Here is a 19,163-nt window from a genome sequence, read left to right on the forward strand (position 1 = left end):
GATATAATACACATGAGGGGCATCTGGGTGGCTCAGTCGGTTAAGTGTCCAACTTCAGCTCAGGTCATGATCTCACAGTCTGTGAGTTTGAGCCCCACATCGTGTTCTGTGTTGACAGCTTGGAGCCTGGAGCCTACTTCGGATTCTGTGTCTCCCTATCTCTCTGCCCTTCCCCCGCTCGCACTCTGTCTCTCTCAATAAACATTAAAAAAAAATTTTTTTTAATATAATACACTTGAAAAATACTTTGCAAGCTGTCAAATAGTTAATAAATGTTAGTCATAATTACTGTCCTTAACCTTCAGCCTGGAAGTAACCTTCAGTACTATCACAATGAGTAACAAATGATGACCATGCTCTTAAGTTGTCTCTTTTTTAGTAAGATAAAATATATTGTGGTAATTCTTTTCTCTTTATCTTATGCAACAAAGCCATCATGTCAGAATCACTCTCTTACGTGCTTCTTCTGGGTTTCAGATTACTGTATGGCCGTGTGATTGACTATTTTGAGGCATTGCAAATGCCAACTCTTACTAGAAAGATTCAAAGCACTATTTTTGTTGTTATTGAAACTGCAGCTTAATATAAATTGGCACACTGGGTAGAAAAAGTTTACCTTCATATTTATGGAAGCCTTCCTATGTAAGAGCCCACAGAATGCCATGGCAGTCATTTAATTTCTGTGGATGAATCATTTTCCAAATGATTAAGACTGCTATGCTATCCCAAAAAATTTAATATGCTGGTATACCATGTTTTCTTTCTAGAAATGGGAAACTGACCTGCATGATATCTTGCTTTCTCTTCTTGCCTCTGGGAATTGGAATTTTGTGTAATAACGGAGTACGCTTAAATTTTTTTTTAACATTTATTTACTATTGAGAGACAGAGAGACACAGAGCATGAGCAGGGACGGAGCAGAGAGAGGGGGAGACACAGAATCCGAAGCAGGCTCCAGGCTCTGAGCTGTCAGCACAGAGCCCATCGCGGGGCTCGAACTCACAAACTGTGAGATCATGACCTGAGCTGAAGTCAGACGCTTAACCTAGTGAGCCACCCAGACACCCCAGAGTACGCTTAAGAAGAGAGGAAATTTCATGCAGAATAGATGGATCAAGCTAAGAAAACAGAAGGGACAAAAGCAGACTGAAATTACCATGAAGGAGAAGAAGAATCCATGTTTTATCTATTAATGTTTTAGTAAATATGCAAATATTTTGTTTATATCTCCTTAGGTGAAGAAGTCCGGAATCCTCAGAAAGCGATTCCTATTGGAATTGTGACTTCTTTGCTTGTTTGCTTTATGGCCTATTTTGGGGTCTCTGCAGCTTTAACACTTATGATGCCATACTACCTCCTGGATGAGAAAAGCCCTCTTCCAGTAGCATTTGAATATGTTGGATGGGGTCCTGCCAAATACGTTGTTGCAGCGGGCTCCCTCTGTGCTTTGTCAACAAGGTATATTGCATTGCCTGTGAGGCAGGGGCTGTGGGTGTTACTGCAGAGGAGTCATTGTTTAAAGAATTGCTTCAGTAGGTTTTAAAAATACTCCTAGTATAAGGTATATGTTATGCAACTACATATTCTCTGAATAGTTTGACCAGAACTTCCATATGAAAGTCTTAAGTGACAAAACGTTTTTCACCCATCAGTTAAAAGTCAGTTTTTCAAGATAATGGTGGTCCAAGCTTCAGTAGAAATGTATGTATACGGCATTGATACACGTGGACACATACACACACACGTATGCCACACGTATTCATATGTGTATATATTATAAAACTCTAGGACACTTATACCAGCATGTTTCCCTGCTGGCTTCGGTATTACTTGTAGTGTTACAGACCACTGAGACCTGGTGTGCAGACTTGATGTTCTCTGTCGTCTTTTAAAATAATATCAAGTCTCTGTGACTGGGAGCTGTATGCTGTGACATTGTCCAATGTAATATGCTTTTTACTGTGAAACACTGAGACTTTCTCTTAGTACTGATCGGAGTGAACTTGGTCTAGAAATAGAAATTACTGTTTTGAAATTGATGCTGAAAGTTCATATAATGTCTATGTGGAAAGAAAAAGGTAGTTGAATCTCAACTGCCCAGATTTTCAGGGGCTACTTGTTTTCGTACTTGAGAATCCATTTCTCAGGCTCCCTGAGCTATTCACGTTTCAAATTAACATATGATTATAAGATACTTCATTCTAGTTTATATCATGGGATACTGTATAAAATTCTTACAAAGAGAAAATTAATCTCTTTGCCTGATTACTAATTTTTTTAAGTGACAATAAGTTATTAAAAGTCCGAATTAGAAAAAAAATCTTTTCATATAATTCATCAGCCTAGCTTTTCATCGCTCTCAAAAAATCCTATTTATTTTCTATTCAGGATAATATCTAGTAGCAAGTAGAAATTGCCCCCATTGGTTTCTCAGCCATCCGCTAATGTTGAGGTTTATTCTGAATAGTTTGAAAAAATCTGAACTATGAAGACATCATGCCATCATGGTCTTAGAAGATAGACAAAGATTTATCCATGGCCAAGTCAGCCCAGCTTTATCAAAAGATAAAATGAATATTTAAAACAAAATATTTTACATATTTTCTTTCAAATGGTTATTTTTTTTTATAACTAAGTCATGTATGGATTCGTGCAGCCAGTAAACACAAAAGAAATTTGAAACATCTAAAGCAAAGAGCATTTTCTTAAAACTTTGCTGTTCCTGACTTTTAATCGTGGCTACTTCTGTGTACTAAATTTACAGTAAGTTGGTGTATTTTTGTGTTTTTTTTTTACCCTTTCTCTCTTGATTATCTTGTGATGCTGGGTATTATTACTAATATGATCAAATACCAAGCAATATGAGGAAAAATAATGGTAAAATAAATACAAGAAGTACATAATCATTGAATAAATGAAGTGACTATACTATGAATTCAAATTACTTAATCTCTAATTTCATATCCGTTTAGAAATTTTGTTTTCTGAGTTATTGCCACTAAAAATGTCTTAATGCTATGATTGGTTTTGGTTTTCTTAAGTCTTAATTACTTAGTTTTAATTCAGTAATAATTGCGGGCATGCACAAATTACTTGCACTATTGTTCTTAGTGTGGTGAGTGTGCGGGGCAAATATCTATAACAGAATAATAGGTAGCACAATGGTAAATATTGGCAAGTATTTTTAAATGCCCAATCATAACACATTTAAAAATAACAAGACGTCATAATCATGGTTGTGATGCTGAGTTTTATAGGAGTCGCTTAATTTCAGTTCTGAGATGTCATCTTGCATGAATGTATTTGCCATCCTGCATGTGTTTGCTTTTTATTCAGTCTTCTTGGATCCATTTTCCCAATGCCGCGGGTAATCTATGCTATGGCGGAGGATGGGTTGCTTTTCAAATGTCTAGCTCAAATCAATTCCAAAACGAAGACACCAGTAATTGCTACTTTATCATCGGGTGCGGTGGCAGGTGAGAGTTGACTTTTGTTAAGAAAAGGGGGATCTTTTTTCTCATCAAGGATTCTGAAGAGAAATGCAGTTAGGTAGTTTTCTGTTTTGATCTAAATAAAGGTCAGTAACTTTTTTTGTGAATGTTTCCTTTTTTGATGTTTTTTTTTGGTTTGTTTTTCTGGGTTTTTTTGGCCTAGGTTCTGCATTTTAGTGTGTCCGGTCTTTACCTGTGTATGCCTGTCTAGAGTAATACTTCACAATAACTCACATGCGGATTATGAATTTTTCTGTTCTAGTCTTCTGGGCTCTATGTTTCCTTTACCCCGAATTCTATTTGCCATGGCCCGAGACGGTTTACTGTTTAGATTTCTTGGCAGAGTGAGTAAGAGGCAGTCACCAGTTGCCGCCACGTTGACGGCAGGGGTCATTTCTGGTAAGCTTTTCAAAACATAGGATTCTTCAGCATTGGCCTTAAACGTTTTATGCGCATGCATGGACTTATAAAGAGGGTCTGCTTGCTGTGCATGTAAGTTAAGAAAAAAAAAATCACTGATCAATTAGGTTATGAACATTGAGATCTGAAAATTGTGGTGGTGGTGGTCTACTGAAATTCATTCTTAACTGACCCTTGGGGATTTTTTACCATTTCATTATTTTAATTTTTGGGGCACCTAACAAATGTGCAAAGGGTTATAATGGGTCTTCACCGTATTTTTACTCATTTTTAATTAAGTATAAGAAATGTCAGGGTAATTTATACTTGCTGTGGTAATTACCCACCCTCAGAGTGGGAGATATCTGCACTGCCTGGACCACCATGGTTCTCTAAGACTTACTAACAACTGTTTCCTCTTAAACCCCATTTGGATTCTATTTTTGCTTTCAACTGTTTTGGTGTTTAACTCATATTAAAAAAAACTTGCAGATGCCTATCTTTGGGGATGCCATAATATCTCTGTAAAATGCCGTTGGCCAGATTCTTATTTATTCCATGAAGAAATTTTCAAGGAGATTCATACAGACTGAGAGAACGGCCTTAAAGGTCCTGTTCTAGGAAGCAAGAGAGAGACTTCAGCAAGCTTTATAAAGCTGTTTTAGTAGTAAAAATTCAAACCAAAACTGGTAACTTGATTGAGGCTCTGAATTGGGGGGAAATTATAGAATGCTAATGCTTAAATTATGCATGAAATAGTATTTTTTCAGAGTCAGAAAATATTTGCCTAAACAACTTCACATTGTAAATGTTTTTTAATAAATTTGGCACTTTATTAGATATACATTGGAAGGCCAAGTCACTTATTTTCTTAATGGGGGCTTAGATTTCTGCCCCCATAAAATGAAGGTTGCACTAGATGATCTATAGCCCATTTTGTTACTAAATAGTACATTATGCTAGTGAAAAGAATTTATAAATCTTGACAAAGGATCATACATTTTATTTATTCCATAAAAATGTTTATTTTTTCCCAGTGAAATCTTGCCCAGTAATACTTTATTTTGTATTCAGAGTTTTACAAAATATATCCTTCTTTCTTCAGAAGGAATTTAATTTGGCAGTATAACATATTGACATTAATAACAAAAGAAGATAATTAGAGCAGAAGGCTTTTTTTTAAACGTTCTGAAATACTATATTTTTGTTATTCTACTCCCACACCTTACTGTGCTTGTTTTTAGCTTAGCTTAGAGAGCTTATCTGGATAATTAATCATCTTCCTCTTTCTTAGCTACTTATTTTGCTATTTGTAATTCTTACAAAACATACTGAAACTGTAATAATCTAATATATAAGTATACTAGCAACGGAAGGTTTTCAAAGTAAGGCATGAGGTGCATTTAAAGAAATGATGTATCATGGAAGGAACATGAGGAAGCAGGGTAGAAGTAGAGTTTACATGGAATTCTATTGCCACCAGTTATAACCTTGCCAAATTAGCCTGTCTATAAAATGGGGATCATTATCTTATCAGGTCAAACCATGTGAAATTGCTGGTTTGGAGGTCAAAAACAGTCAGATTCTGGCCACTGCATATAGTTAAGCCTATATAATTTCCCTGTCTCATAGAATTATTGGATTAAAGATAAATTGAGATCATAGAGATATAAAGCTTGCTAAGAGACGTCTGGTAAACCATGGGAATAGAATGTGGTGTTTCTACTTAACAATGATAGAGACAACTATGCGGTCAAGTCAAGTTAGTATTGTCGGCATTTGATGTTTCAATGGAGAAAAAAACTGCCAAGTGCAAGTTAACTGTTCAGCTAGAAAGTATATTTTGCCTCATAACATTACTGCAATTTGAGTGTAGGACATAGATTCATCCCTCAAATTTAGTCCCATCTTCTCAGAGTGAGGAGTTTTAACCAGCATGGAATTTCACCTATACCAGAAATGTAATTTAATTGGAAATTACTTTCTTTCATATATGCATAATTCAAGATGCAGATGGAAATGCAAATGATTATGGAATTTCTGTAATGAAAGTTCTTCCATTTCAATTTTTTAATGGTTGTTTCACAAGAGCTAGTTCCTATTTCTGAGCAATGTTTTTCTTTTGAAACATCAAAGGAGAGTGTTTTGTCATATGATATTTTCACTCTTTGTCAGGCCAATATTTTTTAAATAATCAGAGTAGATGTGTTTTATACTTGATAGATAGCTAAGGGGTTTGGAAGTTTCACCAGCAGTTTGTATGATCTAAGGAACACTTTTTTAACTGAGAGAACTATATTTTCTATAGTTTGTTTGATTTATCATTGGTCCTGGAACCATAAAATGACAACTGTCCCTGACCTGAAAGTTATCAACTGTATGGAGTTACATGAGAGGCCATTTTCTTTACCATTCTGCTCTCTCCCCAATAGCTGTGATGGCATTTCTTTTTGACCTGAAGGCCCTTGTGGACATGATGTCCATTGGCACTCTTCTGGCCTACTCTCTGGTTGCAGCATGTGTTCTCATCCTCAGGTGAGTGTCCTCATTGGTCCCGAATGCTGCATGCCACATGGAGCCCAGGGAATAAAGAAAATCAGGACTCACCATCCTTGGCAGATGGCTCCTCCTTCGAGGAGCTACTGGTCTCACGAGGCAAGAGGTCATGGGCAGAAGAACATCACTATAAAGTATAATAAACATACTTAGTCCTTAGCAAAGAATTAATGTTTATTTTTGAGAGAGATCGAGAGAGCTCCAGTGGGGGTGGGCAGAAAGAGAGGGAGATACGGAATCCAAAGCAGGCCTCAGGCTGCAAGCTGTCAGCACAGAGCCCAACACGGGGCTCAAACCCACAAACCACGAGATCATGACCTAAGCCAAAGTCGGATGCTTAGCTGACTGAGCCACCCAGGCGCCCCGGTCCTTACTTAGCAAAGAATTAAACACAGTTGATAATTAGCAGTAAGTTGGCCTAATCTATATGAACCACAAGTTCTTATAATGTATAAAAACACTTAAAAATATTCTATCTTTTGTCCCAGTATTTCAGCTGCTAAGATTTTATAATAAAGATTTTAATCAAAGAGGCACACACAGATATATATAAATATAGAGAAAGATATCTATATAGATTTATAAAGGATGTTTATGAAAAAGGCAATTTGCAAAAGTGAAAAAAATTAAACTGACTTGCATATCAATAGCAGAACGGTGAAACAAATGAGGATACCCTTTTTCTTCTACAAAAGAGGTAAACGCTTTTTCTTCTACAGCAAATAATATAATTATATGGATAAATGTATCTGATTCAGCAAAGCTGTATTAACATCTGAATTTATTTAAATAATACCATAGATTTACATGAAGAAATCATTTTTACGATTTCACTTTAATGCATCTTTTATGATCTCTTTAATGCATGTCATATATATGCATTTCTGTTCGGCTGAAATTGCCTCAAAACACTGGGTGGTTTTGATTCTCTTCTGTGTATTTTGTGAATTTTTTCCCTCAGTGAGCATATTTCTTCTTTAGATTGACGTCAGATGTTACTTTTACATTTAAGGAAAGGCTGCTCAGAGGGAAGGAGACCACACTGAGGAGACAGGGGCAGATCCTAGGAGGTGAAGTAGGCTGGTATCCTGACGCAGGCTGGAGAGGAAGGGGATAAATTGATCAAGAGACTTGGCATACATGGGGTTGGGAAGCATGGCGGGCGGAGCTCATCTGGGTTAAACTGGAGGACTGGGAGAGGAAGGTTGAGGAAGATGAGGCCAGAGAGGCAGATGGCCAGCGGCAGTTGAATGCCAACCTGAAGACTGGATGTCCCTCTGCAGCTGACGCTTAAGCAGAGTTTCTGTGCTGTTTTCTTGAAACGCATTTCCTTTGGACCCAGATATTTTCAGGATAATCCTCCTCTAGTCACAGTCGCCTCCCTTGGAAAACGTAACTCTCTTCCGCATCTACTGTGTCACTTTGTAATGAAACGGCTGTCAGAGGAAATTCAGAGTTGCTGCAGATGTTTTATTGAGCAGGTTTGTGGCCTGGCTCAGCAAGCTCTGGGGCGGAGTCATGAAAAGTGTCAGTTTACTGCACAAGCTGGGACCCTGCAAGGGGTCTCACTTAGAGTTTACGGTGTTCGTTTCATTTGGGCCAAGTGTCTGTTGGAGAATGAAGACACGGACGTTTATTTGGCAACAGGTACCAGCCCGGCTTATCTTACGAGCAGCCCAAATGCTGTCCTGAAAAAGAAGCGCTGGGATCATGTGCCAGCGCGGCCTCGAAAAGTGAGTCCCAAGTCACCATGCTGCAGGGGCAGGGTTTCAGCCTGCGGATTCTCTTCAGCCCCTCAGCTCTGCCTACGCAACAGTCATCTTCTCTCGTGAGCTTTCTGGTGGGCTTCCTCGGTAAGTCCGCCGTGCCGCGCACAGAGCACAGGCCCCCAGGGGTGTGTAGCTGGAGCGGGTATGTGGACACGGACAAAAGGCCTTACCTTGCCTTAGACTAAGTTTGCCGCTGCCCTGGGCCCTGAAGGTTCTGCCCAATGGATCACTGGTAGTTGAGAGCATGTATTAGTGGGATGGATTTATCATGTAATTGAAGAAGAAAGGAAGACATTCCCTAGGGTGTGAGTGGCAGCTGTACAAAGCTGGTACATCTCAGTGGCCGTCCGGGGGTCCCAGGAACACCTGCCAGTAACACACTGGGACGCAGTAGAGAAAGTCTTGTTTGCTCACCTGCCGTTATGTCATGGGTGATATTTTCAGCAACATTTACCAAGCACTGGCAACGTGCCAAGAGCTCTGCTGGGCACCTGGGACAGCAGGAAGAATGGCCCCTGCTCTCGGGGGGCTGAAAGGAACAGGATTATTGGCGGCAAGCTGAGGGAAGTATAGACTTCTCCAGAGCACAGAGGAGGGACGTGATGGTCAGAGATAGGGTGGGCGCATGGTGACATCACCTTCTGAAATAGGGGGAAAAGACACAGATCATGTATTATTTGTTTGCATTAACAATCACTGTTTACAACCGTGGACAGTGGACAGACCTGCCATCTCCCATTTGAGAACAGAAATCTCCAGCCCAGACAGCATCCCATCAACCCATGTGATACAGTCAGAGGATGTCACGAAGGGGGACCCAGAGGACGCATGGGGAGGGGGAGCAAGATGGTAGTCCCAGGAGGGGAGGAGGAGACCGTCAGGAGGAAGCGAGTGGAGGTTAAGTCAGTGGGATCAGCCATGTCTTCCCCTAATGGAAATGAAGAATCTTAGTATTTGGCAAAGTAGATCCGGAAAGAACTTGATATCTTATCAAAATAGACGGCTTGAGCTGAGGGAATGAGTGACGTGCGTGTGCTGATTTTGTTTTCCATACGTGTCACCTTTACAGCATTTCTGGTTCTGGGTCTGAGCATCCTGACCACTTACGGAGTCCACGCTATTGCCCGGCTGGAGGCGTGGAGTCTCGCTCTCCTTGTGCTCTTCCTCATTCTCTGCATCGTTGTCGTGCTCACCATTTGGAGGCAGCCCCAGAATCAGCAAAAAGTAGCCTTCATGGTACGAATTGTGAACATTAGAGACCCTAAATATTTCGCACATTTTCTCTTATGGGTTAGTTTTATAAGTTTAAAAAAAGTCACTTCTGATGACGTTAACCAGGGAACTAGAGTGTCACGATTCTTGGAGATGATACTTTTTGTCATAAGTATTCTCCCTACGTGGCTTTTCAAAACCCTGAATATGCTCCTATCACATTATTATGTATAATAGTAAACAGATTTCTTGTCAAGTAATCTATGGAATCAAGGAATAAAGAAATTTTATTTTAGAGATTCGGTACTCTCTCAAGAAGATTATTCCCACTAAAAGCCCTTCTGCTATAATTGTCCTGTTGAATTTGAACTAAGAGCAGGTTTGGGCTTGAAGAGAGCTTCCTGGAAGGATCCCTCTGAGATGCCAAATGTATCCAGACTTCCAGAGGCATGCCTGCTGATATCTGAACTAAACCAGTAAACCCTAAACTGAACCAAACCCTAAAACCCATTGCATCTTGGTGATGATGTAGATGTTAGCAGGCTGGATAAATCCCTGTTGCTCTGGGCTGCACGTAAATAGTGTAAAATGGGACGTTGCCTTTAGTATACTCTACAGGAATGATTTTTCTCCAGGTTGTTCTTTCTGTAAGAATACAAGCTTACTGACACAGTGTGAAAGTACACATGTCAAGTTAGTGTTGACACAGTTTGGGGAATGTGCTTTCCAAATCTGAGTCTAGTTAAGAAGATATTTTTCCCCCTTAGGTTCCATTCTTACCATTCTTGCCAGCCTTCAGCATCCTGGTGAACATTTACTTGATGGTCCAATTGAGTGCAGACACATGGATCCGATTTAGCATTTGGATGGCACTTGGTAGGTCTTTTAATGTTTTAGCTTTCTGAACCTTGGCTCTGTTTCTCCAGTTTTCATGCTCTGTGATTAGACAAATTCATCCCCTCCCCCTTCCTGGAAATAAAGGGTTTTGTTGTTTGTTTGTTTGTTTGTTTGTTTTTCAGTTTCTTCCTTTCCCAATTTTAGATCATCAGCATGCTTACTTTTCCAAATATTTTCAGATACCTTTTTAAAAAAATTTTTTTTTAATGTTTATTTTTATTTTGGGGAGAGACAGAGACAGAATGCAAGTGGGTTAGGGGCAGAGAGAGAGGGAGACACAGAATCCGAAGCAGGCTCCAGGCTCTGAGCTGTCAGCACAGAGCCCGATGTGGGGCTCGAACTCACGAGCTGTGAGATCATGACCTGAACCGAAGTCGGACACTCAACCGACTGAGCCACCCAGGCGCCCCCCTTTTTTTTTAAATTACATTTTCCCAGTAACTCTGTAGAATCTGTAAATTCTGCTTTCTCCAATTAATGGGTGAGAAAAAAAAGAAGCCCCAAAAAGTCCAGGGATCAAATTTGTGAATGGCATTGTTAAGACTTTGATTCCAAAGCCCGTTCTTGTCAGTGTATACCAGTAGACTTCTGAAGATATTTGGGGTTTTGTTTTGTTTTGTTTTTTAATTTTTTTAAATGTTTATTTATTTTTGAGAGAGAGCGTGAGTGAGAGGGGGCAGAGAGAAGACACAGAACTCAAAGCAGGCTCCAGGCTTCACGCTGTCAGCACAGAGCCTGAGGCGGGGCTTGAACCAACAAACTGTGAGATCATGACCTGAGCTAAAGTCAGATGCTTAACCGACCGAGCCACCCAGGTGCCCCTGAAGACATTTTGAGTGAGCTGATAGCAAGAAATTTCTGTTACCTAAAGTTCTTACTGTTTGAACCTTGGGATTTAGCATTAAATGATGTCAGTATGCTTATTTATATCTATACTATACTGTTTTTCATTATGATTTCTTTCCTATGTGAAAAATTGAGTTATAAAATAAAAGTTTGCATTTGTTGTAACTAAAGCCCTGAGCACTTGTCTTAAAAATGTGAGGAGAGGGGCGCCTGGATGGCTCAATCAGTCGACCGACTGACTCCTGCTCAGGTCATGATCTCACAGTTGGCGAGTTCGAGCCCCACATCTGGCTGGGTGCATTCAGCACAGAGCCCTCTTCAGATCCTCTGTCTCCCTCCCTCTCTCTACTCCTCCCCTGGTGCCGCTGTCTCTGTCAAACACAGATAAACATTTTTAAAGAAAATGTGAGGAGAAATGTCTGTAATGTGAAGCAGAGAGAAACAAGAGCTAAATCTGCATTGTTTGGGTTGCCCGAGCGGTTGAAGAGTGTGTTTTTTGTCAGTCTTCCCATTGGCTTAGCAAGAATGAACCTGATTCACTCTTGTGTATGTAATTGTTTGCTTTGGCTAGAAATTAACTTCATTTCAGTTTCAAGCCACCAACCCACTTGAGTTGATGGGAGATCTGACCTCTGTCAGTTTTGCTCATCTCCCCACACCCACACTAGGGCTTTGCCCATACTTTGGGGACCTCACACTGTGCCAGGGAACGGGGGTGCTGGTGCCTCGGGTCACAGGTTATCCATTCACACAGGTTACAACCAGCTTGTCATCTCTTCCTATCACTGTGGCCACTTCTGGTAGGTGCTTCTGTTGCTTCAGGGCCAGGATCCTGACAGGAATCCCCTGCCGGTCAGCCCCACCCTCAGGGATGTAGCAACACAGCCATTCCTTTGGGGTCCTGTGTACATGCTGCCAGGGAGCGGAGCCCAAAACCCCCAGGGCACAGGACTCTAGAACTCTCTCCCTTCCTCTGAGCCCAGAAGACTCTCTTTGAAATCTGGCAGAGAACTTCAGCATGCTTCCTACCTTTCCATGAGCCCTTGCTTCTTTCCTCAAACATAGTCCACTCTAGTTTAATGTACTTGATCTTAGTTAAGAGCATCGACTATGGAGCCAGATTCTCTGTGTTTGAATCTACATCTGCCATTTATTCACTGTGTGGCCGAGGCCAAGTTACCTCTCTGCTTTTGTGCCTGTTTCTTTGTAAAATGGTGATCATAAAAAAGATAAATAAATAAATAAAAAATAAAATGGTGATCATAGTACCTTTATGTGAGGACAGGGAGGGCTGGGTCTTTAAACCATTGAGGTATGAGAGGAAGTAGAATCATTCGTCAACATACCTGCCAAAATGCTAATTGGTAGCCTGCTTCCTGTTATTTTAGATGGGAAGATTATTTTTTTTTAATTTTTTTATTTTTTAACGTTTAGTTATTTTTGAGACAGAGAGAGACAGAGCATGAACGGGGGAGGGGCAGAGAGAGAGGGAGACACAGAATCGGAAGCAGGCTCCAGGCTCTGAGCCATCAGCCCAGAGCCCGATGCGGGACTTGAACTCACAGACCGCGAGATCGACCTGAGCTGAAGTCGGACGCTTAACCGACTGAGCCACCCAGGCTCCCCTAGATGGGAAGATTATAATGCATTTCACATCAACCCCAAACTCTCAACCAATGTTTAAATATATAACTCAAAGCAAAATGCCTACATGTAAGTAATAAACTATCTAGTGGGGATACTTAAAACCTTTGCTTCTAATTCCCAGCCAGCGTAGCTGTTAATAACTAGTTGCTTTGTACATGATTGTTTGGCCTCTCCTGGTGACAGTAACATGTTTACACATGCCCCCTTTGTTTACATAGGGCATGCTTTCCAAAATATCTCACTGTGAGTCTGACACCCCACCACTTGTGTTTGGGATGTCGTTTGAGATCTTACCCCCCCCCCCATATCCTTTTGTTTAGAGTTTAGTATTGAGTTTTGAGAAAATCAGTGTATTTTTTTTGACCTAGATGTCTGAAAACACTTATTGAGAGAAACATAAGTTCTATAAAGATTGGGTGTTAACAATGGACAAACACATTGTGCTGAGAAAGCATCCATCAGGGACCTTCTGCAGGGGAATCCTCTTGCCTTGTGTTCTAAAATAGACCAGAAAGAGAAGGCAGAAAACTCTATTAAGTTCTATATTAAATTTCCCATGTTCAAACTGTCATTTTCTGATATACTTAAAACATTGATTTTTTTTTTCTTTTCCCTCCAAAAGGTTTCCTGATCTACTTCGCTTATGGCATTAGACACAGCCTGGAGGGTAATCCAAGAGATGAAGAAGATGAAGAAGAGACTTACTCAGACAACATTCATGCAACAACAGAAGAAAAATCTGCCATTCAAGCCAATGACCATCACCAAAGAAACCTGAGTTTGCCTTTCATATTCCACGAAAAGACAAGCGAATGCTAACGCTTAAGGAGCTGAGTTGGGCCACCGTCTTAACATACCTATCCTCCGTGGAGTAAACCGTGACAGGGTGTCAGCATCGCGCTAGGTTGCTGTGGGTTTGCTGCAAACATAGTTCACCCTAACTTATGCTTACCTGAACAGCACCTCCTCAGATGGTGAATTATGTACCTGGGGAGACCTCCCAAGCCCTCTCCTCAGTGGCGAATACCCCCCAAATAGCAGGAGCGTGTGTGTGTGTGTGTGTGTGTGTGTGTGTGTGTGTGTGTGTTGGGGTATATGAATGTGGAAAGTTGGTTGTGTTTTACTACTACCATATTACATTTTTCCAGTGTTGTCATTAATTGGTGGCTTATAGCACATGCTGAAATGGAGGCAATCACTGAATAGAAGTGTTTTGTATGTGCCTGGTGCGTTTGGGGAAATACCTGTTGCTTTTCCTTACTAGGTGTCATTAATGTCAATTAGAACATGCTAAAAATGCACTTACCCATCTTGGTGTCTGTCATTGGTCAGGAGCAAGAGGAGGGGATAAGAAATGAGCCTTTTCTATAACTTATAAATGCCAGCAGTGGGTTTAGTAGAGATTTTTATTCTATGAAGGATGGCACTTTGCCCAAACTTCAGCCGCCACGGGGATTTGTACCTGCGATATACCACATGGGGCAAAAGTGGTGTTCCGTGTCACCCAATGGGGCCTCTTTCAACCGCTGTCTTTTTTAAGAGATGTGCTCTTTACATATGAAGACTTCACCTCCTGTGAGTGCTGTATATCCCTCAGTCCAGTCAGGGATTTGAGACCAGTATGTGTGATCTATATGGGGCCCTTTATGCTAGAAAGTGAAGCTGGTCCCCATGGCTGGAAAGCTTGCGTGAGTGGCAGTGACGAGGGTATATTTGAAAATCAGAGTTAGACATAAGCTTGGAAAAGTAGACACTAAGCATCCTTGTGTTTAAAGTCACTTAAAATAAGCCAGTAGAATCTTCTAGGTCACACAGTTGGTAGAACGATTCATACTTTTTTCTATTACTTAATAACTAATCACAGTTCAGTTTTTCTAAACCTCCTCAGGTACAGATTTCACTCCTTTGTTTCTATTATTTTGTCTTGTCCTAGACATGAGGGGCTACAGTAGCAAATTATGTCTTTATTACGTGCCAAAGAGGAGAACTGAAGGGATACGAGAAGAAAAAATTGCCCTGTTTTGAGTTTAAAGTGCCTATTCAGATATTAAATTGCATTTGACCGAGTTTGAGGGGTTTGGATCTAATTTGCCTTTGTTGTTTCATTTGGAAACATTGAAGGATGTTTTTCTTCCCCCAATCCCATAAATTGTTTGGCACTTTTTATCTCATTTATTTTTAATTGACCACACTAAATCTATTAATAAAAACTCTAGTAACCCAATAGTGTTGGGGGAATAAAATATTTTAGTTAAATACGTGATTTTTAAAACCTCCAACTGAAAAAATGTAACCTAATTAAATTAAAGCTATATAAACACAGTAACGTTTATATAAGTAAATGATTTGTTTTTACATGTGAGATTCTCTAATTACTATATTTTACTGGATAGCGTTCTCTAGTAGTGGACTGTTTATCTGCAGTGTGCTTTGCTTCTAATGAATTGTTTTTCTTACAAATAATTACATGGTTTACTAGGTGAGGCTAGAGGCTAAAAACTTATATATATGGGTTACATTCCCAGGATAAATGTTATCAAGCACACCAGTTGACCAGCTTAATCGAAAGGCAAGGAAAACATTTGTTTTCTGACAGCACTTCCAAGAGATTAGTTATTTCACTGATACCATTAAAAAGCAAGTTGTCATTGTTTTGTTGAACCAAGAGTTTATTGTGAGTAAATATCAGGTAAGCAGGTAGAAAGCCTGGGTTTCTGGCTGCTATTGTTGAAGCATCCCTGACCTAGAATTCAGTCCTGACATTCCACAGTTTCCAGGCTGCACAGGGTAAAATCTGAAGCCCAGAATTCTCTTTTAAGCATGTTTTTCTAGAGAGGAAGAGTTGGATATGCAAGGGGTAAAATATTTCTGTAAGGACTTTAGGTATGATCACAAGTCCTTGCTGTTAGAGTAATACACTGAGAACACCCTTTTATTCTATAATCAATCTAGAATAGGCCCTTAACACAGGGAACATAAGGAATTTCCTACATAAATATTTAGGTCTTTTACTGTAACAAAAGAAATTTATTTAGAATGTGATAGGCAGCTAAAACTATTATGCCCACTGTGTTCAATTAGGAGAAGAATTTAGTTAAAAATTATTTTTCCACATTAAAACACTTTGCAAACACAAGTATCTATGAAAAGATGCTTCGTTGGTGACTGTGCTTTTTTTCTGTGAAGACTCAAATATGTATGAGTCATATCCCTGTATGAGTGTGTGTATATATATATGTATATGTCTGTGTATTTCAAATAGTGTATAAGTCGGTTGGGTTTATGATGGGCTTTGGAAACAATACCATTATATGGATTTAAAAAAAAAACCCAATTGATGTGGAGAAAAAATAATGTTTTATATTGATAGGTATGCTTATACAAAATTTTTAGGTTTTAAACTATTTTGCAATATACAGCAATTTTATATGTATGATATTTTCTATAGATTCTTTAAGAAAGATATATTTATAATGTAATATGGAATCAGTAAACTCTATTATAACAGGTGCTTTATAATCTGAAATGGAGTAGGGGTAGGAGCTATTAGGGTATTTCTGTTTACTTGTTTCTGTGGCCCCTTTTCTGACATCTCTGTCTTGCTCTGTGTTTATTAGTAAAAGCCCGTACTACTGGCTCTTTTACCAGCCTCCCGTATCTACATCTGAATTCATAACCTTAAGAACAAAATATTGCTTTTACTTTCTTAGGATTACCAAAATGTTTTATATAGATCTGACTAGTCAGTCACACTTATACAAACTCCTCTCCAGGAATGAAAAAATACATACCACACAATCTCTTAATTGTGACTGAGTAAAAACAGTTTAACTTACTTTTCTTTCCTGCACTAGGAAATATGCTGTCTTAACATTTTCAGTGAGAAACTTATAATAACACCATTATTTTAAGCTCTTGAGAAAAGGGAAAAGATGACTTATGAATAACCATATAAAGGCAATATGCCTACCCTCTATTTAAAAAGGTAGCTATACAAATCCAAGTTTAGAACCTATTTATGAGAAAACTTATGTTAGAACTTTTGATCAATACCGAGATACAGATTATTGCTTACCCACATTTTCCCCAGAGATAAACATCAAGAGAACTTCCTAAGACCAAAAACATCTTTTGGGATATATACATTAGAGGAAAAACTAACCTTGATATATGTAAAACTTTACTGTTACCATCCATAGTTAATAGAAAGTATCTGTTTGAGAATTATTTTCCTTTAAAATCCAAAAGCCTGTCTTTCAATTTTACGAATAAAGGATTTTAAACTTTTTTTTTTTAATTTTAGAAACTAGCCAGCTTATTTGCTAAGTCCTGGTGGTTGTTAACCATATTTTGAATCAGAGTCTGTATTTACTGAGTTATTTTCTAAATTAATGGGAATGCTCAGCAGGGGGAATGAGGAGGTTTATTGCCCTGCAATACTGATAATGCCAGAGGAGTATATTACTCTTCTTTCTTTGTAAATCAGGGCATATTCTGAGATGACAAACCACGTGATAACGTGCCAAGATTCCAACTCTGCCTCGTGATGTGGCTGCCTGATTTCCTCCTGATGCCCTTCAAGCAACTGCTACTTAACACACAAACTACAGTTTGCACAGCATTTTAAAGGATTGGGTTTAGAGTGTATATCACAGCGTATTAAAATCCACATGATTAGTGTGAATGGGGGGGGTGCAGGGAGAGGGGATTAACTTTTTTTTTTTTTTGCTAGTGCCAAAATACTGCCTTCTCTATACATTTTCTGCTTATAGTCTCTGACATGTCCTAAAATATCAAGGGGAAAAAAGTACCAAAGTTCAAGTAGTAAATAATGCCAGGACAGGTCATTTTTCAGTCATTTGCAGATAAGGTTGCTTAGCTTTGTTGTTTAGCTGAGATTTTTTTTTTTCTCTTTGTATAATTATATTTAAACATTTTTAAATGAATTTCTGGTTTCTGGATTTTGAGAGGCCTGCTCTGTTTTTGTGGTTGTTGGTTTTTGTAACATTCATTATTGTTTGTATGTACACAGTTTAGTCTCACTGATTTCAGACGTGTCTTGTGATGGCTCGAGTCTCGTGACAGCCTTGTTGAGAGTAGTACTTAGCTTTTCTTCACCCTGGCTGAAGCCGCTGCCATTATCTGGCCCTAAAGACCCTTTGCTGACCACTGGTGCCCCATGGGGATCATGACCAGGAGCCTGGGCTGGATCTAGAGTCAGGCAGCCCGTAGAGCGTAAGCATCTAGAGCTAGCCTTGTTGGGTGGGGTCTTGGGATGATAGGGTGGGATACGAAGTGAAAGCCTTCACATGAAAGTAAGGAGTGTGGGGTCCAAATATCCCATCAACACATCACATAAATGATAGGGACTAAGGAAGGTCTGTGACTCATAGGAAGGATGGCTGCTTCCTGAAACTGGTCCCATGGGGTCGGGCCCACTACAGTCCCCGTACTGCACGGACAGCCTTGAGGTGGAAAGTGCATGGGCCCAGGCTCAGCTGGTACTTCCAACAGGGTGGGTTTCACTGGCCCAGGCCCGGGTAGGGGGCCTTTCGTCTTTGGTGTCCACTAGGCTGCCCCATTGTTTTATTGCTCTATTTTGTTGTCATTGTACTTAACAGAAACTGTTGATAGGGCCCAAAACCCTACAGAAATTCTATGTCTGTAAAAAACCAACAGGTTCACAGGACTTGTCTGATCTGAATGTAAAGACTTTCTGTTGAGTAGGTAATTTCAAATTTAAATGTTTTAAATGATAATCAGAGTTCCTTTTTACTTATAACATTAGATTATGTTTTAGAAGTGTAATAAATAAAAACTATTGCTGCTTTACCACTGTAAAATATGCTTTCTAATGTGACCATGTACTTTTTAAATAAATTGTAATATGACTTATGATAATATAATATGCATATGTATCACACACCCCAAAAGCATACATGTCACACACTTATCTAATGTAACCTTTTTTTTTTTTTTTTTTAATTTGGGAACTTTTAAAACTCAGAAATATGGTGCAATCTAAATTGAAATGATTTTATTGTCAAGAATACTCACCTGGCAGCCTGAGGACTACCCGGTCCTGTAAGATAAAAGACATGTTTTCACAAAGCCTCAGTCCTCCTGGCACGTTCTAAAAAATAGCACTGGGTCCTAAAGCATGCCGTCCCAGGACCAAAGAGCTGAGATCTTACCACTTCAACTGCCGGTCTTTTCATTGCTTTTATCTGTAAGAAACTCCTTTCTCAATGTTCTCCTCAGCAAATCATAGCCTTTAATAATTGGCAATCAGTTATGTACAACTAACAAATTTTTTACAATATAGTAAAGCATTCTTACCAACTTC

The 19,163-nt window shown here is 39.4% G+C and overlaps 1 protein-coding gene across 2 annotated transcripts in view; it reads left to right on the top strand.

Moving 5' to 3' along the window:
* SLC7A2 (solute carrier family 7 member 2) overlaps window positions 1–18,662 on the top strand; it is a 75,805-nt gene extending 57,143 nt beyond the window's left edge. The window contains exons 6-12 of one of the 2 annotated variants that reach the window (XM_049631713.1): window positions 1,236–1,458; window positions 3,337–3,476; window positions 6,323–6,425; window positions 8,094–8,299; window positions 9,285–9,451; window positions 10,195–10,303; window positions 13,440–18,662. In XM_049631713.1, the coding sequence (XP_049487670.1) occupies window positions 1,236–1,458; window positions 3,337–3,476; window positions 6,323–6,425; window positions 8,094–8,299; window positions 9,285–9,451; window positions 10,195–10,303; window positions 13,440–13,636 (1,145 nt within the window). In that variant the 3' untranslated portion in view covers window positions 13,637–18,662. Of the gene's footprint in view, window positions 1–1,235; window positions 1,459–3,336; window positions 3,477–3,753; window positions 3,891–6,322; window positions 6,426–8,093; window positions 8,300–9,284; window positions 9,452–10,194; window positions 10,304–13,439 lie in introns of both variants that reach the window. The other variant, XM_049631715.1, reaches the window with a different exon arrangement.
* Window positions 18,663–19,163: the final 501 nt, after the last annotated feature.

This window comes from Panthera uncia, chromosome B1 (assembly GCF_023721935.1).
Source record: "Panthera uncia isolate 11264 chromosome B1, Puncia_PCG_1.0, whole genome shotgun sequence".
In the NCBI taxonomy this organism is placed as follows: domain Eukaryota; kingdom Metazoa; phylum Chordata; class Mammalia; order Carnivora; family Felidae; genus Panthera; species Panthera uncia.